Source organism: Garra rufa, chromosome 1, assembly GCF_049309525.1.
Source record: "Garra rufa chromosome 1, GarRuf1.0, whole genome shotgun sequence".
Lineage (NCBI taxonomy): Eukaryota > Metazoa > Chordata > Actinopteri > Cypriniformes > Cyprinidae > Garra > Garra rufa.
This window is the reverse complement of record NC_133361.1, coordinates 61653120-61680523: the sequence shown is the minus strand read 5'-3', so window position 1 is coordinate 61680523 and position 27404 is coordinate 61653120. Positions and strand designations below refer to the sequence as shown.

The 27404-nt window shown below is 33.6% G+C and overlaps 2 protein-coding genes across 5 annotated transcripts in view; both read right to left on the bottom strand.

The window, feature by feature from the left end:
- The window catches only part of LOC141337759 (NACHT, LRR and PYD domains-containing protein 3-like), an 887345-nt gene that overhangs the window by 507213 nt on the left and 352728 nt on the right, over positions 1-27404 (bottom strand). The window lies entirely within an intron of this gene.
- Positions 1604-26214, bottom strand: LOC141338220 (uncharacterized). Its single transcript, XM_073843768.1, has 9 exons — positions 26133-26214; positions 21677-22506; positions 20274-20357; positions 17949-19886; positions 15697-15870; positions 14910-15083; positions 14163-14324; positions 2601-2656; positions 1604-2517 (listed from the first exon to the last, which is right to left on the bottom strand). Exons 2-9 carry the CDS (start codon positions 22456-22458, stop codon positions 1967-1969), a joined length of 3921 nt encoding a protein of 1306 aa, XP_073699869.1. The 5' UTR covers positions 22459-22506; positions 26133-26214; the 3' UTR covers positions 1604-1966.

Genomic DNA, 27404 nt, shown 5'->3' with positions numbered 1-27404 from the left:
AAATAGCTCTTGAATTATTCATAAAAATATAAAAGTATTGTAAAATCTCCCCAAAATGCTAAATAATAATCAAAATATATTTACACAAATATATTACATAAACTTTTCTGAAAAAATAAGATTTTTTTCAAGCACCAGGTGTAACTCGAAAATAAAGAGACTCAGTTTTTATAGAAAAAATGTCTAAAATGTAATGCTATCATGAAATCTCATCAAAATGATAATTAATAATTGAAATGTAAATTGAAAGATTTTTTAGATGTAAATTGTAAAATTGTAAAATTGAAAATATCCTCAAAATGCTAAATAATAATCACAATATATTATTAAACGAAAATATATTACATTGGTTTTCCTAAAAAAAAGAGTTAGACTTCAAGCAGCAAGTGTGACCCGAAAATAAAGAGGCTCAGTCTAATTTATTTTAATGGAAAAATAGCTCTTAAATTTTTAATAAAACTGAAACACTATCATAAAATATCCTCAAAATGCTAAATAATGATCAAAATATATTATTAATCAAAAATATATTACATTGATATTCCTAAAAAACAAACAAACAAACATTTCAAGCACCAAGTGTGACCCGAAAATAAAGAGGCTCAGTTTAATTTATTTTAATGGAAAAATAGCTCTTACATTTTTCATAAAAATTAAATACTATCTTGAAATATCCTCAAAATGCTAAATAATTATCAAAATATATTATTAATCAAAAATATATTACATTAATTTTCCTTAAAAAAAAAAAAAAGGTTAGATTTCAAGCAGCAAGTGTGACCCGAAAAATGAAGAGGCTCAGTTTAATTAATTTTAATGGAAAAAAAGCTCCTAATTTTTTCATAAAACTGAAATACAATCATACAATATCCTTAAATGCTAAATAATAATCAAAATATATTATTAAATAATAATACATAAAATTAATTTTCCCAAAAATAAAGGTTAGATTTCAAGCAGCAAGTGTGACCCGAAAAATAAAGAGGCTCAGTTTAATTAATTTTGATGGAAAAATAGCTCTAAAATTTTTAATAAAACTGAAACACTATGAAAAAATATCCTTAAAATGTTAAATAATAATCAAATATATTATTAAACAATAATATATTACATTGATTTTCCTAAAAACAAAACAAAAAAAAAACATTTCAAGCACCAAATGTGACCCGAAAATAAAGAGGCTCAGTTTAATTAATTTTGATGGAAATATAGCTCTTAATTTTTTCATAAAACTGAAATACAATCATAAAATATCCTTAAATGCTAAATAATAATCAAAATATATTATTAATCAAAAATATATTACATTGATTTCCCTAAAAAAAAAGTTAGATTTCAAGAACCAAGTGTGACCCGAAAAATAAAGAGGCTCAGTTTAATTAATTTTAATGGAAAAATAGCTCTTAATTTATTCATAAAAATGTAATACTATCATAAAATATCCTCAAAATTTTAAATAATAATCAAAATATATTATTAATCAAAAATATATAAAATTAATTTTCCAAAAAAAAAAAAAAAGTTAGATTTCAAGCAAGTGTGACCCGAAAATAAAGGCTCAGTTTAATTAATTTTAATGGAAAAATAGTAGCTCTTAATTTTTTTAACAGGAATTGAATACTATAATATAATCTCCTCAAAATGCTTAATAATACTCAAAATATATTATTAAAATATATAACATTGATTTTCTTGAAGGAAGATGTTAAATGTTTGGTCTTCTGTCAGTTTTGATTGAGAAAGTATCTGTGACTCAAAAATGATTCAAAGGAAATGTTTTTAATGATTAATGTTCAGTTTCACAGACACTTGTTTCTAGCAGTGCTTTTGAATGTTGCTTTCAAACATCTCACAGTAATAATAATAATAATAATAATAATATCTCAACATTTCCACAAACACTAGTATTTCTCTTTATTAGTGTGTGATTTGTGTAATGTGTGTGTGTTACAGAGATGTGTGTTATTCAGTTGTGTTTAATGTCACACAGAGACACTGAACAGTTTGGATAATAAAGTCTAAATCCAGCGTGTAGTGTGTGAGTGAATGTGTGTGTGAATGTGTGTAAGTGTGTGAGTCTGTGTTTGTCAGAGACGCTGTAGAAGGACAGAGTGCCGTTCGACTCGTCCAGAAACACTCCTACTCTCTTACAGGAGCCTGGAGCAGCAGATATCTTAGTCTCCTTATTATTGTGACAGACAGAGAATCTGTGATTATAGCAGCTCAGACTCCAGGAGTTCACATTATGTCCAAACACACAGTCATCACTCCCTCCTTTCCTCTTGATTTCTTTATATGACACTGATATATGAACATCTCCACTCCATTCAGTCTCCCAGTAACAGCGTCCAGTCAGACTCTCAACACACAGAACCTGAGGATTATAATAATCATCAAATCTGTCTGGATGATCAGGATATGACTGTGGCTGACCCACATTTGTCACCTTTCTGTTGTGGTCAGACAGAGTGAGGTATTTGTGTGCTGTGTTTGTATCCAGTGTGAGATCACAGGCATCTGAACACAAGACACACATTACAAGAGACACATTTACAACTAAACAACAAACAAGAAAACTGTGAGTCTGTTTGTGGACTTACATTTGTGGAGCCCTGATGTGATCCTGAACAGCATGAACTCTCCTCCATGATCCACACTAGAAAACACACACAGAGACATTAATCTCATAATAATAATAATAATAATAATAATAATAATAATAATAATAATAATAATGATGGATGAGTTCTTGTCCTGCTTTAACTTTTGCACATTCTAGTTTTGTTCTTCTAATGCTAGTAACATGCGAATAACATGCTAGTAACACCTAGCGACTGCATAGCAACATCCTAGCAACCATCCCAGGTACCTTAGCAACCACATAGCAACACCCTAGCAGCCACTCTGGGTATCCTAGCAACAGCTCAGCAACATGTAACATGCTACTAACTTGCTAATCATGCTAGTAACATGCTACTAACTTGCTAATCATGCTAGTAACATGCTACTAACTTGGTAATCATGCTAGTAACATACTACTAACTTTGTAATAATGCTAGTAACATGCTACTAACTTTGTAATAATGCTAGTAACATGCTACTAACTTGCTAATCATGCTACTAACATGCTACTAACTTTATAATCATGCTAGTAACATACTACTAACTTGTTAATCATGCTAGTAACATGCTACTAACTTTGTAATAATGCTAGTAACATGCTACTAACTTTGTAATAATGCTAGTAACATGCTACTAACTTTGTAATAATGCTAGTAACATGCTACTAACTTTGTAATAATGCTAGTAACATGCTACTAACTTACTAATCATGCTAGTAACATGCTACTAACTTGGTAATCATGCTAGTAACATACTACTAACTTTGTAATAATGCTAGTAACATGCTACTAACTTTGTAATAATGCTAGTAACATGCTACTAACTTGCTAATCATGCTACTAACATGCTACTAACTTTATAATCATGCTAGTAACATACTACTAACTTGTTAATCATGCTAGTAACATGCTACTAACTTTGTAATAATGCTAGTAACATGCTACTAACTTTGTAATAATGCTAGTAACATGCTACTAACTTTGTAATAATGCTAGTAACATGCTACTAACTTTGTAATAATGCTAGTAACATGCTACTAACTTACTAATCATGCTTACAACATGCTAGGAACTTGCTAATCATGCTAGTAACATACTACTAACTTTGTAATAATGCTAGTAACATGCTACTAACTTTGTAATAATGCTAGTAACATGCTACTAACTTACTAATCATGCTAGTAACATACTACTAACTTGGTAATCATGCTAGTAACATACTACTAACTTTGTAATAATGCTAGTAACATGCTACTAACTTTGTAATAATGCTAGTAACATGCTACTAACTTGCTAATCATGCTACTAACATGCTACTAACTTTATAATCATGCTAGTAACATACTACTAACTTGTTAATCATGCTAGTAACATGCTACTAACTTTGTAATAATGCTAGTAACATGCTACTAACTTTGTAATAATGCTAGTAACATGCTACTAACTTTGTAATAATGCTAGTAACATGCTACTAACTTTGTAATAATGCTAGTAACATGCTACTAACTTACTAATCATGCTTACAACATGCTAGGAACTTGCTAATCATGCTAGTAACAATCTTCTGAAATATGCTAGTGACATGGAAAAGTGTTCACATCATGCTAATAGACAGTAACACACACAGATAAACATTCAGGAGCACACAAACTTGTTGTGCACAACTATTATTTTATTAATAACATACTGTCACTACTTAATAGTTACATTATATTTCTTAGAAAAGACATGGCAATGTCACTGTTTTTAAAGTAATTAAAGGGATATTTCACCCAATAATAAAAATTGGCTGTTATTTTACTCACACTCAGGTCATCCAAGATGTAAGTGAATTTTCTCTTCAGTAAAACAGTAAAGAAGATTTTTAGCTGAAACCTTTATAAGGTTTGGTCTGCAGAGTTGCACCTGCGCTTCCTCTGCAATTGACGTCACAATCGTCACTTGCATAGAGTGGTTATAGATATGATGTCAGAACCCAGAAGACTAATTCACTGCTGGTTCCTTCAATATTTTTCTTTATAATGGTGTTTTTCAATTTCAAAAGTTTACATCCCCCTTTCAGAATCTTGCAAATGTTAATTATTTTAACAAAATAAGAGGGATCATACAAAATGCATGTTTTTTTTTTTTTAGTACTGACCTGGATAAGATATTTCACGTAAAGGATGTATACATATAGTCCACAAGAGAAAATAATAGTTGAATTTATAAAAACAACCCTGTTCAAAAGTTTACATCCCCTTGATTCTTAATACTGTGTTGTTACCTGAATAATCCAGTTTTGTTTTTGTTTTTTTAGCAACACTTCCCAAGTACCTTAGCAACCACATAACATAATCCTTGCAACCCAGAGCCGTTTAGAAACAGAGTTGCGACACTCCCATAGGCTTCCATAGGAACTGAGGAATGTGGAAGTAAAGCGTGTCATGGAGCGGCCAATAGTTCCAAACAACCAATAGTTCCTGCATTGAAACCCATTCATTTCAGCGCTTCTCAAGCACAGTCGCTGGTAAATTGAAGAAATTACATATTTTTTTTTACATTTTAACGCATCAGCTGACCCCTCGAAAAACTGGCCAGTAGTGGTATTTTATGAAGCATGTTATAGTTAATGTTTATCGTTAGATAATATACAGTCATGTATTTACAGTTATGTAATTGCAGTTAAATAAAATGAGAAACACCGAAATAGCGACCATAGCCAGATACTAGTTGTCATATTTTTAAGCTTTTAGTCTTTCTGCAATCTTTCTCTCTCTTGAATGAGTTTCAGTAAAGACTGCATTCAAGAAATACTATAAAAAATTATGCTGAATGCAATTGGTTGCCTTGTGTTTTTTAAACACTATTTTCATCTTTTCTGTTATGTCAAATGCCATATTTGCTTGCTTTTTATAATATTCACTTATGTTGTATAATTGAATATCATAAAATAAAACAAGTAAATTACTTTATTTAACATTAAATCAAATCGAAACATATAAAAAAATGAGTGTTTGATCATGTCCAAATACACATTCAAATGTATTTAACCTTAAATATTACACTAACTGTAATATAAATACTATATTAGAAAATGTATCTTTTAAATGGTCAGAATCATTATTGCACATATTATTTAGTACAAAAAACTCAAAATATTTACTTAATAGAACTGAACTATATATTACAATTATTTAATTGAATAAAAGTTACAGCCAAAGAGTATGAGTATTTGACTGCCAAAGAGTATGAGAACATATTAATTATGTAAGGGATAATCAACGGTTTGCCGTGCGTTAAAGGATTTTAAATGCACGATGTGGAGGCTAATAATTATCTTATTATCTTAGCATATCCCGCTTATTCCATGGTTATTTGCGAAGTTATAGACAAATTAAAACTAGGATTGATATTTGCAACGCAAAATTTGACTGAATGGATAAAAAAGACGGTTATTTTCGTCAGTTATGACACGCAGCTCTAGCATTCTGCCCACTTGAAATCAGACTCAGAGATAAATAGTCCAGGATAATCACATTTATTTGAATGAAATATAGCACTGGTTTCAGTAAATTATCGATCGACCAAGAGAGAGTGTGAAGGCAAGAGAGATGACAGTTGTCTGTGTGTGTGTGTGTGTGTGTGTGTGTGTGTGTGTGTGTGTGTATATGTGCGTACAGGGATGTACTGGCCATCGGGAGCACCGGGACATTCCCGGTGGGCCGGTGGAGTAGTGGGCCGATCGCCGAAGAGAGAGACGGCACTATTTTACATTACAGTGCATTCGAAACTGCAAAAAGCAAACAACCCAAAAGTGTATTTTTTAATAAGTGCCATTTTGCGCTCTCGTGAATCATCTCATGACTAAGTGTAGACGCCATGTAAATACAAGATTCATTGTGTAGTTTAGAGAGCTTTATTAATTATAACGGAACTTTGTGAGATCTCTATGAACTAAGATTGGTGACGCTTTTAGTCATAATAAAGGGAGCGCGCTTTGCACTTTCCAGGCTATAATCCATTCAGAATTTGTATGAAACTTTTGTTTTTCGGACACATACATGCTACTATGTTTTGGGAATGACATCTGCATATTTATGCTGGGTTCATTCTCGAAGTAGCGGTGAAGCAATGGACGGGACAAAAATATATTTTTCCTCCTTTTTTTAACGAACAGCGCCAAGCGGAAGACTGATCATTGTCTGTTTGATCAGTTTGCCCTCTCAAATCATCACGACTTGTCTAAAATAAATTCTATAGATATAAAACAGTTAAAGTATAAAACAATGTTAGTTTAAACGTTAAAGTAAAATGTTTGTGCAGAAATTGGAAGCTAAAGCCGCTTTGCAGGACATCAAGGTGCCAGCGCAACCACTTGCATTATTTTCAGTGGAAGCAATTTAAAATTATCCATAATTTTTTCTCACAAAGGTACGAGTAATCAAAAAGAGTTACAGCGTTTTTATAAAATAAAGAAAACAAAAATGATGCGCTTTCTTCCGTCTCGTTCTTGAATAGGAGCGCTTAACAAAAATAAAGGGAAATGCATGCCTCACAGACATGATAAATATATCTATAGAAAGCTTTAAATTATTACTTAACGAAATAAAACAAATCAAAAACAAAAGCTCTTTCATTATGTAATCCGTAAAGATTAATTTCTCTCTAAAGGCGCGTCCAAAAAAAAAAAAAAAAAGGTCTTTGCGACACTGACTCAGAATACACTAGTTTATTAATAAATAATTCAGATTTGTCCTTACTCTTTCCCAGACACATTTATTGTTATTTACTTTTGCCGGTGCTTTGTGGCAAGTTTCAGCCTATTGCTTGTGCTTGAACGCGAATCTTTTCCAGCATAGTTCTAATTAATTTTAATTGAAGTAAAATATTAATTCAATAAGAGCCTGATTAAAGATAAATATCAGTGTCTAAAATAAGATGTTTGTTTCACTGTTTATAATATTAAAGTACTGATATTTTACCCCAAAATGAAAATTGTCATAATCTACTCACTATCACTTAATTCTGTGGAACATAAAAGAAGATAATTTGATAAATTCAGTAATGTATGTCTATACAGTAGAAATTATAACCAGTTTGGTTACATTCTACAAAATATCTTTTGTGTTTCACAGAAGAAAGTAAGTCGAACAGTTTTGGAACGAGAAAATTATTTTTTATTACAGAAAGATTTTTTTTACAGAATTTATTAGCAATAAATTTTTAAGTTTATAAATTTGAATTCTGCAGTATATAGGACAAATAGTTCCGCAATATATATATTGTTGTTGTTGTTGTTTCTGTTGCCTGCCGAATATACTAAAGTAATTATTTCCAAATTCTCCATTCAATAATAATACTCTAATAAATCGTAATCCTGTCTTGACTGACAACGCAATTCGCCACGCGGACGCTCCACCCATCCGCGCGTCCGCCAAAAGAATGCAAGACTCGAGAATAGAGCGCCCAGGTGGAGCAGAGGGTCGAAACTGTACTGTTTAGTACTTCATTTACAGGTCAGATACATCTGTAAATAGACTATTGTAGTTTTGTTTTCTTAGTTAAGCATTAAACTGCTTGCAAATATTATCAATAGCAGCCAGTTTGCTGCAAAATTAACAAAATGGCATAATTTTGTAAAGAGTAGGAATTTAGCATACAAATATTCACATTGTTTTATAACACGTTTAGAGGGAGCTAAGGCTAACAACAATACAACCCTTACAAAAATTAACCATGTTTTCACTAAAAACCAAAAACCATTGTTACTATATTTAAACTATGGTAACCACAAATTAAAAAAAGGTTTTGCTACACTTTATGGTATTCGTAGTAAAACTCTGGTTATACAAATTGTAATCAAAATGCCAAAAAAAAAAAAAAAAACACGGTTACTACTATACTTTAACCATAGGCCTAATTGAGCCATGGTTAATTTTCCTAAGGACAAAACATGACCCATGATAATGCAAAAAAAAAAAAAAAAAAAAAAAAAAAAAAAATCAATTTTAGGATTTTACTAAAGATATATTCAAGATGTAGCTATTATTGTAGGCTAACAGTTTTGACATTTGGGCAAGATAAAACAATAGCTCATGGTCCTAATGTAATACTTACATTTTTATAAAAAGGTACAGTAACTGGAAGTTCAAGAGATAATCTTTAATTATTTTGCGTGGCACCAGCCAATGGATTATACTTTTTATGTGATAATAATAATTGTTTTACAAAAAAAATAATATTGTCCATGGTTTCAGAATTTGTTGTGGGTTTTTGGGATGGCTCTCTCTCTCTCTCTCTGTGCTTTTGCGTGCATCAATTAAAGCAGCGCATTAATATTGAACGGTGATTAAACTGACTTGGAACTACCTGTGCAGTAAACGGTTTTACTGCATACCTGCCAACCAATCAGAATCCAGTATCCAGACATTCCATGGAATAAGTCTCTTTATCACTCCCCAGAATAAAATGCGACTGTTAAGCTTATTCAGAGTAGCTGTCAATACACAATCAATGCAGATTATGTGTTAATAATTGCTTGCAATTGCTGCAAATATAGTAAAACTGCTGTCTATCCTACTTCAACCCATTCAAACACATTGACAGCGTTGTTTGGAACTATTGAGAGCTCCATGAACCATGTGACCGAAAATTGCACTTCGGTTATGGGTTAAATGCAGAGCACAAATTCCTAGTATGGGTCACCATACATGGCCTCACTTCACCTCCTTTCCTTTCCTCACTGATGCATTAAGAGCCGGGGGTGAAACTTTTGACCTCAAATGTAAAGCCTGTGATAAACAACTTGACAAGACTTAAAGGTCCCATATTGTACACATTTCTGGAGGTTTATTTTAGTTGTTGATGTCCTTAAGAATATATATTTGCGGTATAAGTGCCAAAATCCATCTCAATATATTTTTACAGCTCCTTTTTTAGGAGCTCTGTCAAAAACAGGTCGATTTTGGCCCGTCTAATTAATATTCATGAGCCTCTCTTCTGATTGGCCTGTTGTTTTCTGAGTGACGCACAGCCAGGCCACTCACAGGTAACTACGGTCACGTATCTTTCTAGCCGAGCCCAGAGCAATAGAGAGAGCCTAGCCTGCTGATACTCAACAGGATATTTCAGAATGATCATTAATGTTTTTTCTTTTTCAAACACCGAATGCAGTAAGCTACATAACTGTTGCTTTAGTAAAGCCCCTTTCACAATGCGCGCTGATTCCGGAAAATTACGTGAACGGGCGCTGTGTGAACAAAAGCCTAAACCATAAACCATAAAGGCAGTGTTGTAGTGATGATGAATGTCACCCTGCGACTCTTCACGACAAAAAAATACGTACAAAGTGGAATGAAGCGGCGATCGGGCAGAGCCAACTCCTCACTATCAGCGCTGAAGCACAGTTTGTTCAGGTTAGTTTCAGTTTAGTGAAACGTACGCATTACATCTCACATCCAAACGTCACATGTCTTTATGGGTCGTTACACACAGATTTCGGAAAACAACTGTGAATGACCCAAATTAAACAATTACGGAACAAATCATGGGACACATTATGCGTGTATTTACCGGAATCGCTGTGTGAAAGAGGCTGAAGTTGACCTGCCACTGGTCTCTTATATTAACGTTGATCTGAAGCCTGTGCAATGATGTAGTTTCGACATCTATCGACTGAATGGGGTTTTCTAGATTAGTTTCCGTGTTGTTGTTGCTTAGCAATGTTATGGACCCGATGTTGTCTGGGTTTGACAAAAGGAGGGTGGGACGTTGGTTTGTGACTGAAGGCGGTGACTGAGTCGATCGGACGTCACATCGTTACGGAAATCACAGCGGCTCGTGAAAATGAACAGCTACTTTAAGCAGGCTGTGTGCAGTTTACTGTGGATTGACTGTTTTGAAACTCATATGGTAGTTACATAGACCCTAGACCTCAGTTATCATGGAAAAAGCCAGGAAATTTCGATTTTGACAATATGGGACCTTTAAAAGGTAAACTGCACACACTCATACTGAAAGCACAAATTTTGACGTAGTTATGTAGTTATTTAAAAAAAAAAAAAAAACATGTTTCTATTAACTAGATACTAACTAGATAAAGTCCAGCAAACATGACAATAATAAAAATCATACATGTCATTAATGTTTTTTTTTCTTTAGTGTGTGGATCCTGATTATCTTGTAGTGTGTGTTCTGCTAAAGACAGTTTGGGATGTGAGTGTGTGCACTACTTTCCTACTGTATATTAAATATGAAATACAATTTATATTATAAGTACAATTGAAAAAGGGATCAATTATGGTTTTAGATATACTATTTTAATTGTTTTACAATTCAAATCGTAAAAGGTATTTTTTTGGAATTTGCTTTTTGGAAATTTCTAATCCAGTAAGGTTTGTAAGAATAGTTGGAACTGCTTTGGAAGTGTTATAAAGTTTTGTTGTTATTTTTGATGTTGTATAATTGTTATGTTTATCTGTTGCCATTTTTTGTGACCCTGGACCACAAAACCAGTAATTTTATTTTTTTAAATTGAGATTTAGCTTTTCATTGATCTATGGTTTGTTAGGTAAGGACAATATTTAGCCAAGATCCAAGTATTTGAAAATCTGTAATCTGAGGGTGCAAAAAAAAAAAAAAATAATAATAATAATAATATTGAGAAAATTGACTTTAAATTTGTCCAAATTAAGTTCTTAACAAAGCATATTACTATTAAAAAAATTAGGTTTTGATATATTTACAGTAGGAAATTTGCAAAATATCTTCATGTAATATGATCTTTTCTTAATATCCTAATGTTTTTTTTTTTTTGCATAATAGAAAAATCTTTTCAATGTATTTTTTGCTATTGCTACAAATATACCTGTGCTACTTAAGATGCATTACATTTTATTTGGTAAGTATACACATTGTTAATTGCTCTAAAAAGTCTTCTTGTGAAATATATATATATATATATATATATATATATATATATATATATAAAAATTAAGTTAACAATAATCCAATTAATAATTATAGTGGATATCACATATTTCTTTTCAAAATGATTACATTAAACTTCAGGAAACAATTTTCTTTAATTACTTTCTTCTTTTTTTTAAACTATAGAACCATTAACAAAGATTTTAAACACTGAGACCTAAAATAATTTGTTATCCCTCTGGTGGAAAAAGTATTGTGGCTTTCATTTCTCATTCGCTAGTCATTGTGAATACTGCATTTATTGTAATCCTGTAATAAAGGCACAAGCAACAAAGACAAATTTTGAAACCTAAAATATTGGTCTCATTTCAATACAACACTTTTAATAATTTAAGCTTTTTTACCCCATTTGCAATATTTCTTTGATTTATTTGTGTAGATTGCAAGTGATGTTGCAGGTAGTGCAGAATGCAAGTGCTGATTGAAAGTGGTGTTGCTTGCAGAGGAAGCACAGGTGCAAAACAGAGAATGCAAATCAGTGCAAGTGCAAGTCTACAGCCAAACCTTTCAAGATACCTTGGTCTTTGGTGATTTATAAAATGTAAGTCAATGGGTATTCTCACTTGAGATTAAAAAATATATTTATACAGGTAAGACAAAATGAATGCCTGTGGTTCCTGATGATATATTGAGATTTTATCATTCTCCATAATAACAAAATCAGGTGTCGATGTGTCTATGTTCTTTGTATGCGTACATATGCAGACGCACCTGTGTTTCAAATGGTACGCTCAATTTAGACTTGGGCACACTTGCAGGACAAACTGTAATTTAGTTTAAAACTCAAATCAGCTCAAACCACAGTAGCAAAAGAATTAAGATCTGCTCCAAACAGTACTAACATGGCAAAAAAAGAAAACCTCCTCTAAATAACATTTAGTTAGTGAGTGTGTAAACTGCAGTAAAAAAAAAACATGAAGAAGGACAAGAAGAAGAAGTCACTGATAGGGTTGCCAACTAGAGCTGAAACGATTCCTCGAGTAACTTGAGTAACTCGGTTACAAAAAATGAAGTCTCTTTTAATTTATTATATGAGTTTTCAATCTAAAACGGGGTCTACACACTAGATATGCGCGGATGGGCTCAATCGTCACCCGAATCTGCAGCTTCAAATACATTAACCGCCCGCCACCCACCAGCACCTATATTTTTCTCTGATTTAGATAACTGCACCCGATCACCATATTACACTTAATGTAATTCTTAGTTTTGCATGCTGATATGATGAATGGATGGTTAATTTATAACAGCAGACTGATTCAGCTGATCTGCACATCGCTGCACACTTATATACGTTTAATCACTCATGATTTTAAGCCAAATCCACGCAGAAAAGAATTAACTGACATCTGGATGCGACTCTCTGCAATCTCTGACGAAATCGGTCGGGTTTTCTCTGTGTTAGAGCCATTCTAAACTTACTATTTGAACGCATACTGGATGCTTGGACTTTGGAAGTTTACCTGGGTTCACCAGTTTCAGAAATGCCTGATCGTAAAAATCTGCTTCTTTTCATGTTTAAGGTATTGTTTTTGTTCTAATCTACTGATTCAAATAAGTAATCAATAATTATTATTGTACCATTGCGCGCCTAGCCTGACCGCGTATGAATGATCAGGCAGCATCTGTGGACAGAGCAGGTGCAGTCGCATCAGGCACAATCGTCAAATATATTTCAAATGAAGCCGGCGCCACGTTCCTGACACTGTCTTTACTGGGTGTTTTTAGGGAATATTTCAATGTATTAACATGCGATTGAATTAGCTATTCATGTGGTGGACTGTCATGATTTTGGATAATGCAGGACACTACTGAATGATGCGCATCAGAGAAGTGGGTAAACGCAAAGCCAACCAAGGCACTACACCACTGCATTACCATGCTTAATAGCATTAGCACAGGCATAACTCCCTTCAAACTTTATATTCATGTTTTAGAAAATTTAGTTAATATTAGCATCATGATTTATCTCATCCACCCGCATATAATCAGCATGCATTTTTTTATTACCCGACCCACCCGACCCGCGGATTATCCAGAGCGCCCGCGGATATAACCACCATCCGCGCATCACTACTACACTATCTATAAAGATCAGTGGGTCTACAGTGTTTTCAAAAGTGTCCGTTTTCGAGGGTTGAAATCGACGGAGTAGTGTAAATGACATGCGCAACGTTAACCATATAGCAAAAGTTATACGTTTTAAAACTTATAGTTTTATTGGCTTAAAGCACTCCGCGTGAAACCATGCATGGACTTATGTTTTGCCTCCTAAATGCCACAAAGCATTCCAAGAAGAAGACAGTAAAGGCTTATGTTATGCCTGAGCTGTAGATTTTGAAACTTTTAGTTTTGAAAGTTAAGTTGCAAGACTTAAAGGCAGTGTTTTTGTATTACTAGTAATAATTAATTTTATTGTATACCTTAGCTTTGATAATTAAAAAAATGCTTTATTTTAAACCCAGTCAACTTTGTTATTGTTCACAGTACAATCACAGACAGTAAAAAAGGGTTAATAACTTAATGCTTGTTTTTGATTGAAGAGAGGATGATTGTTTCTGCTCAACTTACTTGAGTTTGTCCAGATGTTTAAGTGTATCTGAGAGTAACTTTGCCCCTGATTCTCCTGGGTGATTGTAGCTCAGGTCCAGCTCTCTCAGGTGTGAGGGGTTTGAACTCAGAGCTGATGCCAGAGCAGCACAACCTTCTTCTGTCACCAAACAGCCAGATAATCTACAACAACAGCCCAAATGTGAATGTAATAAAAAGATATACAATATATAATACAAGTATCCTAGCAAGCACAGTCATAAATGAGTTAAAATGTACTAAAGTGAATCTAATTAGATATCAGATCTGCGAGTTTTAAAGTTATTTAAAAGTTTATTTAAACACTGTTGTGTGTGAACAAATGAAAACCGAACAGTGTAATTTAACACTGGGGATTTTGATGTGTTGACACTTTTGATGGTGGACAGGACTCATCATAGGCATATTTGATTACACAGGAGAGTGTGAATATTTGTTTTCAATTTGAATTGGTGCGTATAAAAATAGAAGTCCACGCAGACCAAGATGGAAAAGAGCACACCATTTTTGTTTTCTTTATTTTACTAAAGCATAACATTTTGTTGTTGTGGGTGTATGCAAATAAAAGTAGATCCACAGTTTGGACTAATATTTTACTAATAACTCTTTAACCAAAAATTATAAGTATTTTAATTTTTTCTGCTGTTATCATGAACAAATGCAACTGTACGGGCAAGCACATTTTCCAGCCTCAGAGGGTTCACAAACAAATCAATGTGAAAGCCAAACCTCAGTATGTTGAGTCGACAGTTTGGACTCCTCAGTCCAGTACAGAGTAGCTTCACTCCTGAATCCTTTATGTCATTGTTACTCAGGTCCAGCTCTTTCAGGTGTGAGGGGTTTGAACTCAGAGCTGATGCCAGAGCAGCACAACCTTCTACTGTCTCCATACAGCCAGATAATCTACAACAACAGCCCAAATGTGAATGTATTAAAAAAGATATACAATATATAATACAAGTATCCTAGCAAGCACAGTCTTAAATGAGTTAAAATGTCATAAACTGAATCTAATTAGATATCAGATCTGCGAAAAGTTTTAAAGTTATTTAAAAGTTTATTTAAACACTGTAGTGTGTGAACAAATGAAAACCGAACAGTGTAATTTAACACTGGGATTTTGATGTGTTGACACTTTTGATGGTGGACAGGACTCATCACAGGCATATTTGATTAGTCTGTGCCTACACAGCCCCATACACAGGAGAGTGTGAATATTTGTTTTCAATTTGAATTGGTGCGTATAAAAATAGAAGTCCACGGAGACCAAGATGGAAAAGAGCACACCATTTTTGTTTTCTTTATTTTACTAAAGCATAACATTTTGTTGTTGTAGGTGTATGCAAATAAAAGTAGATCCACAGTTTGGAATAATATTTTACTAATAACCCTTCAACCAAAAATGATAAGTATTTTAAATTTTTCTGCTGTTATCATGAACAAATGCAACTGTACGGACAAGCACATTTTCCAGCCTCAGAGGGTTAACACAAACAAATCAATGTGAAAGCCAAACCTCAGTATGTTGAGTCGACAGTTTGGACTCCTCAGTCCAGTACAGAGTAGCTTCACTCCTGAATCCTTTAGGTCATTGTTACTCAGGTCCAGCTCTCTCAGTGGGGAGTTTGATGATTGTAGAGCTGAAGCCACAATTTCACAGTGCTGATCAGTGAGATTACAGGACATTAAGCTGAAAAAACAACAACAACTGTGGTTAAATAGCATGAAGGTGTGATGTCTTGCTTTATTAACCCTTTCACTGGTGAGTTTAAAATATTTTAGCTGACCCCCCAGAGTGAGTTTTTTTAAGTGACCGTTATTTTAGAATGTTTCCCCTTATTGTTTCCATGGCGAAGCTTGTCACGTTACACAATGCAGACACAATAACACTGTATGACAGCCAGTTTGCTTTTATTTTATTTTTCCTTGATGATTCAAAATATTCACCCACTTGCTTACCATGTCATGAACTATCTGATATTCTGATTCACAAATATGTGTGAATTAAGTGTGTTTTGCCATTTAAAACCCTATTTAAATTATCTGAATCGTGATCTATAACGTGAGATGGGCACCGCCATGTTTGTTCGCGCTGCCGTTCAGAGATTCCTGTCAGTCTGTATTCAGATTCAGCGCCAGCCAACGTACGAAAGAATGAACTGATTTTGGCAGCTGCGTGACTTCACCGAACATCCTAAATACCATATTTGGGACCGTACTCCCAGGGTCACAGAAATTAGAATGTTTAATTCATACAGTGAAGACTATGAGTGCTTAAATTAATTAGATTAAAATCTAAATTTTGGTATTGTAACACCATTTATTTTTTGTTAATGTAAATTTTAAATATGTCTATCATTTATCATTTATTTGGGTGTGTATGAAATATGATACTCAACAAAAAAACACATGTATGCACATGTAGCACATGTATGCATATGTATTTTTTCTTGAGTTATCATATTCATACATCAGGCTTAATATGGATCATATATGCAATTTATTGCAAATAAATGATAATCAAGAGATCCAAAAAGTCTGCTGTGTCTCATTTTACATTTAGATTAACTTAAAAAAAAGTAAAAAAAAAAAAAAAGTTTTAATTAAAAATGCTGTATGAATAATCAAGTTACTCAAGTAAAAAATCAAGTAAATCAAGTAAAGGACTTTGAGGTGAGAGGGCATAAAGTGGATTGTGTACAACAAGTTTTTCAGCAATGTTTTGGTCATATTGATAATTTATAGGCACTAGAAATTAGCATATTGAATATGATACAGTATACAGGCTATTTTCATAAATAGGCATTATACTTATTGTTCAACAGAATTTTACAAAGAATGTTTAGTTTACATTATGAATAAATGTTTTTTAAATTGTTGGCTAAAATGTTGTAATATGCATTGCCAGCATTCTGTTTTCAGTTAATTTACTCCCAAAGGGGCAACGTATCCTGAGGAATACTTACATTAAAAATAAATAAATCAATAAAATCATTAAATAGTATTATTTGTGTCCTAAGAAGATGGAAAGTAGCAGTAAATTAATTTTCTGATCTCTTTTTATGGTCTTACCCTTTTTAAGGTTATATCAAGAAAGAAATGTGACTTATTTAAAGCTTAAATATGAGCATTATGTGTATGATGCTTCAAAGATTTTGTTTCTTTTCTCATTTATACAGAATTTTATTGTGGGAAGTCTTATAGTGTCTATATTATATTAACCAGCTCTATTCTATATATTTTTTTAAGAGGGCAAAGCACAAAGTCAGTCTCTTGTCTCTTATCTTCATGTTTTCTTCAAGCATTCCAAAACAATTCACAATGTTCGTAATTCGTCACAAAAGTGAATTTTGTATTCCACAAAAGACATTTATATTTACTAAGATTTAAAGAGACTTAATTTTAACTTATGGGCTCCCGCATCTCTCTCATTATGCATGAATTCAAATGTTTCCATGGTTGCAATGTAAGATTTGGCTGCTAATCAGTTATTGCTTTTTTTAAACAAAGCTCCATGCCTTAGTGGTATCTTAATACCCACATAAAAAAAAAAACCTATAGAATATAATATTTATAAAACTGTGCTTTGGCATTCCACTGCAGTGGGGCAGTTGTGATGCTGACTGGTACAGCGCTAACTGTAGTCCATTATGTTTTATGCTTATGAACACACACCCATAAAATACTCATCAAACCTCCATCACAACTTTTTCAAATTATGTTCATATTGCAATATTATTTTAGATTATTATAGATTTTCACACTCACACAGCTTTTCTGCAGTTCCTCACAGCAGGTACCAGTCTCCTTTTGCCCTCTTTTGATTTGATGTTGTACTTATTAAAGTCTAACTCATCCAGCACCTCCTCTGACATCAGGATCATGTTTGCCAAAGTTGAACATTGTGCAAGAGAAAGACCTTTACCTTTTGCTTTATTTTTTAAAAGCACCTGCACTTCTTGAACAACAGAATTATCCTTCATCTCAATCAAGCAGTGTGACAGATTCATCCATCTTTCTGGACTGACATTGTTTTTTTGACCTCGTTTGAGGTTTTGGATTATTTTCTTGATGCTCTCTGGGTTGTTTTCTGTGTGTATCAGTACATCCTGTAAGAGTCTCTGATTGCACTCCAGTGAGATGCCATGAAGGAATCTAAGGAAGAGATCCAGGTGTCCATTTTCACTGTTCAATGCTTTATTCATTGCTTCCTTTAGAAACACATCCAGAGTAATATTCTCACAATGAGTTCTGGACTTTCCTGTTAGGAACATTTTCAGAATCTCACGGTTCTTGTGTAAATAGCAGTAAAACACATGCAGTGCTGCAAAAAACTCCTGAAAGCTCAGATGTACAAAGCTGTAAACCTTCCTGTGATTAAATACAGATTCCTCTCTAAAGATCTCAGTGCAAATACCAGAATACACTGAGGCATCAGAGACGTCTATGCCACTTTCTTTCAGGTCCTCCTCATAGAACATCACATTACCCTTCATCAGCTGATTGAAAGCCAGTTCAGCAAGTTTTACAATCACTTCTCTGTTGGACTGCAGGAGTTTCTCTGGATCTCTCTCTTCATACTTCTGGTTCCTCATATTTGTTTGAATAAGAAGGAAGTAGATGTACATTTCTGTCAGAGTTTGAGGGATTTCTGCACTGTGATCTAGTTTCAGGATGTTTTGAAGCACAATGGCTGAGATCCAGCAGAAGACGGGTATGTGACACATGATGTGGAGGCTTCTTGCTCTTCTGATGTGTGAGATGATTCTGCTGGCTTGATGCTCATCACTGATTCTCTTCCTGACATATTCCTCCTTCTGAGGGTCATTGAATCCCTGAATTTCTGTCACACGGTTGATGTATTTAGAGGGGATCTGATTGGCTGCTGCTGGTCTGGTGGTGATCCAGATGAGAGCAGAGGGAAGCAGATCTCCTTTCATGAGGTTTGACATCAACACACCCACTGATGAAATCTCAGTCACATCAGAAACTTTCTGACTGCCTGAAAACATCAGTGAGATTCTGCTTTCATCCAGACCATCAAAGATGAACACAACTTTACATTCATCATAAATCTTTGAGTCCAAACCTTGGAGTTCAGGATGAAAGTCAATCATAAGTCTGTGAAGACTGTACTGATGATCTTTAATCAAGTTCAGCTCTCGAAATGTAAGCACAAACATAAAATCTACATCTTGATTGGCTTTTCCCTCAGCCCAATCCAGAATGAACTTCTGCACAGAGACGGTTTTTCCAATTCCAGCGATGCCTTTAGTAAGAACAGTCTTTATTTTGTCCTTCTTCTCTCTTCTCATCTCCTCATATCCTGGATCAAGTAAAGGATTAAAGATGTCATTGCAGTTGATTGGAGTGTCTTGGAGTGTCTTGTAACCTTTCTCAATCTGTAGCACCTCATGTTCTTCATTCACCCCTTCACTCTCTCCCTCTATGATGTACAGCTGTGTGTAAATCCTGTTCAGGAGGGTTTGATTCTCTTGTAGTTTAATTCCCTCAAATACGCTCTCATACTTGTTCATCATGCTGATTTTGTGCTGGTCTTTGACTCTCTGAAGATCATCAAGCACTGGTTGATGAGAATCGAGCTGCTGGGCTGCTTCTGAGTCACGATGTCTGAAGTGGGTCTGATAGTAAGGGGATGGGAAGGTCTGAGGGGACACATATCTGATCTGATCAGCTCTCCAATCACTGAAAAGATATTAAAAAGAACAGAGAAAAAAAAATAAACTTTATCAAAACATTCAGAAAGAACTGTTATATTATCAAGTTCATTTTAAATATAATTAATCTGTTGTGGCCAACCGATTGGCCTGATTACTATTCAATATAATATTGATGCAGAAAACTCAGTGAGTCTCTTAATTTCTGTGTAGTTAGTAAAAGATAAATGATATATAAAAGATAAATATTTAAGCTGCTGTATTTATAGGCCTACTGACTCTTTCTTTAGTTTTCTTTCCTTACGTCATCATTTGAATTCAGATTATGTTGCAGAAGTAAAATTTCAAAAATACTTCTCTCATTATTTCTGTGTACATTGTGTTCTTGCGTCTCACTCTACAAAAATATACTCACACAGGATTAAAGGGCACTGATCCATCACTGAGATCAAAGGGCTTTAGTGGAGAAGCTGCTCTCTTTCTCTTCCTGCTGATGATGCTAAGAAAAAGAGAAATATTTCAGATTGCATCTCTGCAAATTGTCTCTTAGCTAAGGTTTCTGTATCATAATTATATTGTAAATATAGCACAGCACAGCATGGTGTAAATACAAGGATTTAGTCTGTCAATAAAGAATAAAGAAAAAGATAATGAAATAAATAATGACAAAGAAAATAAAGATCAAATAATAAAAATACTGTAACCCCCAGTTTTCATAGGCCACTTTTACTTCCGATAGTACATCATCTCAAAATGTCAAATATACAATGACAGGATTGTCTGATGTTTAATTACAGGGTAACAGGCTAAAAGCCCTCCAAAAAAACTCTATAAACTATAGCGACATTTAGATTTTTTTTAAGTTTTTGGTTTTAATCAGAATAAAATAATTCTAACTGTTGAATCCAAGCTTAATGTTTACATGAACGCAATGAAGTGATCGGGTTGATGTGTGCATTTATTAGGGATGTGCATCTCCATAACTGAGGCCGATTTGTTGTGATATGTCAAATTCAGCAGCAGTGGTGATGAGAGAACACATACAAAATAAAATAAATCCATCTACATATAAAATATTGCTCACTAATTTTTGCCCACTTTCTAAATAATGAAAGTGTAGTGCATCTACTAACATTTGTATATATAAAAAAACTGTTTTTACCAATGCACATATTTCAGAAACTATGTATCACAATACAAATGCCAACTTGTATCCGATGAATCGGTGAATCTTACCATCCCTAGCGTTTATATGTTACAAGCTTCAAATCGATTTGATCTTTTGACATGCGCACATTGCACAAATACAATTTTGCTATTACTAAATACTATTTCCCTGCCATTGCTTCTTTTTTTTTTAAAAGAGCAGACTTAATATTTATCTATTCTGAGTCATAATTAGCAGGAGGTTGGTGAACAAATTAAGCTTTCTCACAATTCCTGTGGCCAAAACAAGGAGTCTGTGGATGAGAGTAAGAAGTGAGAGCTGATCGGTTCTGCTCCATAGAAAGAGAATTTACAATAACGTAATTTATGACACTTAATTCTACAGAACCAACAACTTGTTCCACATGTCATGAGTCATTATGCCATTTCTTTATCATTGCACATGCGCAGTACCTTCCATTTTTTCAATCCGATAGAGTAGGGATGTCACGATACCAAATGTTTTGTTGTCTGTACTGATTCCACTAGAACTACACAGTACTTGATTTCCAGGTAGATACCACAGTAAAAAAGAACAATAATACTTACACAGGCCAATTAATAAACTCAGTGACTATTTAAGTTTATTAGACGAGTCATCATGATACTCACACAGGGTCAGAGGTCACAGCAGGTCCATCACTGAGATTAGGGGGCAGAAACATGGAGTTGTTACTCTTCATAGACACACAGCTGAATCCTGGAGATGATACTCTCTGAGCGTGAACATCACTGAGATTAGGGGGCAGAAAAATGGAGTTGTTACTCTTCATAGACACACAGCTGAATCCTGGAGATGATACTCTCTGAGCGTGAACATCACTGAGATTAGGGGGCAGAAAAATGGAGTTGTTACTCTTCATAGACACACAGCTGAATCCTGGAGATGATACCCTCTGAGCGTGAACATCACTGAGATTAGGAGGCAGAAACATGGAGTTATTACTCTTCATAGACACACAGCTGAATCCTGGAGATGATACCCTCTGAGCGTGAACATCACTGAGATTAGGGGGCAGAAACATGGAGTTGTTACTCTTCATAGACACACAGCTGAATCCTGGAGATGATACCCTCTGAGCGTGAACATCACTGAGATTAGGAGGCAGAAACATGGAGTTATTACTCTTCATAGACACACAGCTGAATCCTGGAGATGATACCCTCTGAGCGTGAACATCACTGAGATTAGGGGGCAGAAACATGGAGTTGTTACTCTTCATAGACACACAGCTGAATCCTGGAGATGCTGCTCTCTGAGCGTCAACATCACTGAGTTCAGGGGGCAGAAACATAAAGTTGTTACTGTTCATAGAGACATAACCTAATTCTGGATATGCTGCTCCGTAAGTGTCAACAGGAGCCTCCTCCTCTCTCTCCTCATACACACTCATTTTGCAAGCTGGTCTTCTGCTTCTCTTCTTCTCTTCTTGATTTTAGATCTGTATGTGAAAACAGAGAAAATACACTGAATTTTGACACATTTAAGCTTCAATACTGCCTGCTCACCAGAAGTGAGGAGGCACAGTAACCGAAGTGGCTAATAATGTTAAAAGTTTACTTTAATAAGACAGTAATTCAAAGTTAATCAAACAGGTGAAATCCATTAATATATTAATTTGTTAAATTTACATGAATTGATTTACTTATTATTTTTAAGATAGCGTATAACATTATTAGTCAGGTTACATGTGTAATCACATAGGGGAAAACAACTTGCCAATGAAAATCTTTAAAAAAAAAATGTTAAAAAAGATAAAAGATAAAAAATGTCATTATTATTTCTTCTGCACTCTGCACAGAGAACCTTTAGGGAAATCACTTTACAGCAGTCCAGTACTAATAAGGGAAATTGTATATCCAGCCACTTCCTATCGCTGCATACACTCTGATAGGGTAATCAGGACCGAATGTAACAGTGAAAAGCTGTAAGTTTAGTCTCGTAGATGAGTGGTAAGATATTAGAGTGTTGCTATTGACAACGGTCATTATCAGGAGATAGCAGGCCTCGAAATGTTGCAACTGACCAACCACATTCATGCATTTCAGAGCCATGTAATAAAGCATTTAAATAAAGACTTTTGAAATATTTACAAAAGTTTGTACACTTAGAAAAATTAGAGTTTTAATTATAACACACAAACAATTATTTTGAGTAACTAACTTAATATCAATTTGTTGGCAATACAAAATGTTGTATGTATTATCTTGAGTAATCTTTACAAGGCTTTTTAGATGTGTGCCTTTCCATGACACTATTTAGTCTTTCAAATTTACTAACAGGTGGATTTTACTGTTAAAGGTGCGATTCTTGACTGAGGCCATATTGACTTTTTGGATCAACAAGGACTGGATGTTTCTGGATATTTCTGCATCACTAACAACAACGAAGGCACTGAAAAGCTAATAATCAAATTACATATGAGCAGATTAATTGTTGAATGCTTTAAATGTCACCAAATATGCAATGATAAAGCAAAATGTTTGCTTTATAAACTGATTCATAAGTACTCCAGCATTTAGACTTACCGGCTACGATTGTGCACCATGTTTTTCATTTTTTGTATCAACACTGAAAGTAATTTACTTTTGTTTTAACATTTTTATCCACACATTTAGTTATGAATTAATTGTGTTTTACGGCTGTAATTTAGTTAGTTGTAATTTGGATTATTAGCTCAATATGTATTAAAGTTACTGCTTGTACACAACTAGAGTCTTTTTCTTAATCTTCTGTTGAAATAATATGAAATATGTTTTTAAACTTATGAAGAAAAACATTTTCATAAGCATTTACACAAATGACTAAACAGTTGAATTTGGTGGAGGCATTTCTGTGTTAGAGTTTGGGAAACATACCTTGCAGTAATTGCTTTATTTATTTATTTATTTTTAAGGAGTTTGACATCAACATTGAGCTCATTTATGACTCAGGCATCATGTTAGGGACCCCTTTCCCTAGTCCGATTCTTGGAATCATCCTAACCTTCGTCGCCCTTACAGTGCCCCTGATATGGACAAATCAGCTGTGAGCAAATGTGACATATTTCTGATGCAATAAAGCTGCTCCTCCTGTATCTCTTGCTTCAAATTAAAGTACTTACTTATTTATTATATTTATATTATATTGATATAATTATTTATAATTCATATCAAATAATTCAAATTAATATGTATATATCAAATGGACACTCTCCATGTTGTCTGTGATTGGCTGTTGGCTGCACATGTCACACTTACAGGCACACGAACCCTAGAGTTAATCACAAACTCTTAGTCTACAGAGAACATTTATACAGTGTTGTTAGTCCACTGAACCTGACCCAAACCAGGCTGGATTTGTTTTGGTTTTTTCAGCTAGCTCAACAGGCCACACAATAATACATAATAATTCTCCAGTTAGAAATATGTGCTGAGTAAGTTTTTCATTTTTTATTCATAAGTGTTAAGGGTCATGGACATAAATGGTCATAAAGCTTCACATCATGCCACATCATGTCTTTAAATTTCAAACACACTAGCTGTGTCTTATTTGAAGGCTTCTCCCTCTGGAGGCCACATTCAGTTTACGGTCAGTTGTCTGTTTAAACAATTCATTTATAATAAGTGCTATCTGCTACAATTAAAGAATCTGTGCATACCTTTTTAAATTTGATTTATGAAGCTTGAATTTGTTGTTATGTTTAATTGTACCACTTTGGGATGTCACTGTGTGTTTTGTATTTATTTATGAATTTAAATATTTGGTCAACTTTCTTCTGTTATATTATGGTTTGTGAATTTATGGTGTTGTCTTGAGCATTCATCATTTTCTATTATTGGTTAATATTCATTATTATATAATTATTTGCATATTTCATAGTTTTTCATATTTTCATCTTATTAATTTAGTTTTTTTAGCAATGATGTGGAGTTCTTTCTGGAGGAATGTCATGATAAAATGTGCTGAAGAGTTAACCTTTGTCATAATAAATTTGATGTTGATTATTGTTAAAATTATAATTATTATAAGCGATTCATACGTTTTTTATTTTATTATTTTTTTATTCATTATTTTAGTTATTCTACTATTAAAATATTTTTCACAAAAGGAAGGATGCGCAAATTTTAGCTTCATACTAAATATTTACATTTAATTTAATAGCAAATGGTCATACTCTGTCTGTAAATTGTATTTGTAAAGAAATAATACTACTACATACAGTCACATGTGCACTTTTTAATCTACATTCCTTAAAATGAATATAAGCACTGTTTACAGCATTTTTTAATCTTAGTTAATATAATCTAACAATTACGTATGTCTGTATGTATGTATGTATGTATGCATGCATGTACCCAGCTAGAAATTTTTGGTTCTAAAAATGTTTTAAGAACATTACCAAGCAGTTCTCGCTTTAGTAATATTTAACATTATAGGAACATGTTCTGAAATAACAAACGTTCTTAAAACATTTTTGGAACATTACATTCAAATGTTTTTTCTGAAACATTAACCAAACATGTACGGAATGTTAGCCAATGTTCTGAGAACGTTCCCTGCTAGCTGGGTATGTATTATAGGCTAATGCTTTAGTACTTGAGAGCTGGCCTTTCCCAAAAAGTTCACATTTGGATGTCTCTCAGGTTTTGTAGTCTCTATAAAAGGGGCCCTTGGGGTCCACTTTCCTGCAGAGATTCGCTCCAACCTGAACCAAACATACCTGAACAAGCTAATCAAGGTCTTCATGATTGCTAGAAAGTTTGATCAAGGTTGGATCTAAACTATGCGATCCCTAGGGCCAGAGTTGCGAACCTCTGCTTTATAGTAATGTGCTGATGCGTTTACTCGTGTGTTTGATTAGGATTATAGCGAGACAAATTGTGTTAGGAGAGAGTTAGGAGTAGCTACTACAGGCCTAGAGTTGGTAACTGTACAAACAGCCCTGCTCTTCCGTCTGACGTCGCTATCAGGAGAGTATAACGAATAACTTTGTCGTGTTTGAGTTCGACATACGGTCTGTTTAGACGCAAGATGTCTGCTTAATATTATTAAGGTTACTGATATTAAACGTTTTAACGAACTTACCGTAACATGTGCGAAGACACTGTTGATTACATACCATCCGAAATACCGTCTCATCATCTGACCATATCTGACACGATCGCTTTCGGTTTCTCTTTAAGAGTCACGTGAGTTCCGCTTCATACAGCTAAGAGGACAGTATTTATTTATGTCAGCAGCAAAAATCTAAATAAATTCATTTAACAGATAGACTTTGGGTGAATCAGAGCAATGTGGTACACCAACAGTAGCTAATATCTAATGCGCTAAATAACTAAACCAAAATCAAGTTTATGCTAATGTTACCATATTGCCAGATATAAATAAATACATGAATAAAAAATAAAATGCAACGTTGTAGGCTATTGATATTTATGATGTATTCATGCAATCAAATGTGGATTCACACTGTGAAATTGCATTTGTAAACATCAAACAATGTTCATTCCTACTTCACCTATTGCATTTCAAAAGGTGGAATTTAACAGGAACAGGATAATGTTTTAATATTAAATTAAGAACATTAATAAGACTACATTATAAAAATACTAAATCAACTATTGTATTTAGTTGTAATACTATATCATAAAATAATTAACTAACTAGAATCCCAGCAAAATACACTCATCTAAAGGTATATTTATTTTATGACTATGCATGCATATTGTATGCATTGTACATATTTATTAGTTGTTCATATTTTGATTGAAGATACATTATATCAACTCTATGAATTCCAGCTGAATGATTTCACTCAATTAGACTAGGTTTTAAGGAATTTTAAATATGTCAGAAATTATTAAATGAATTACATTAAATACTAAATAAAAATAAATAAATAAATAAAAGAACACTAGTAACACTAGTTTTGTGCATCACATTTGTATTTGAGAAGTTTTGCATTTGCTTTTCAAAATAATAGCATAAAGGCTTGGAATGGCATGAAAATAAATAATGAATGTGTTCCTTTAAACCTCATAGGTGGTGTGGAAGGGATGTCAGTTTTCCCTGAATGCTGTTGACATTTACAAGGACAATTACACAGATCCAAAAACTGTTGTAAATATCAGTGAAAACTACATTAGTGTTTAGTCAGTCTTTAATATTTACCTAAAGTTTCACTATGAAATTGCTGTTTCAAAAGGTTCAATCATGTTGCTGTTGTTATGATTCTACACTTGTGCCATTTTTATATTGATGGTATTTGATATGATACTTATGAGGTGAGGTTCCTGATATCAGTAATACATTTTGATATTCTCCATGATTGCCATAAAAACAGTGTTATATTGTGTC

Coding starts and splice junctions, on each gene's coding strand:
- LOC141338220 (XM_073843768.1), bottom strand. CDS start 22,458: ATGAGTGTGTATGAGGAGAGAGAGGAGGAGGCTCCTGTTGACACTTAC. Junction 15,871..17,948: donor AGGAACTGCAGAAAAGCTGT/GTGAGTGTGAAA, acceptor TTGTTTTTTCAG/CTTAATGTCCTGTAATCTCA. Junction 14,325..14,909: donor TGTCGACTCAACATACTGAG/GTTTGGCTTTCA, acceptor CTGTTGTTGTAG/ATTATCTGGCTGTTTGGTGA.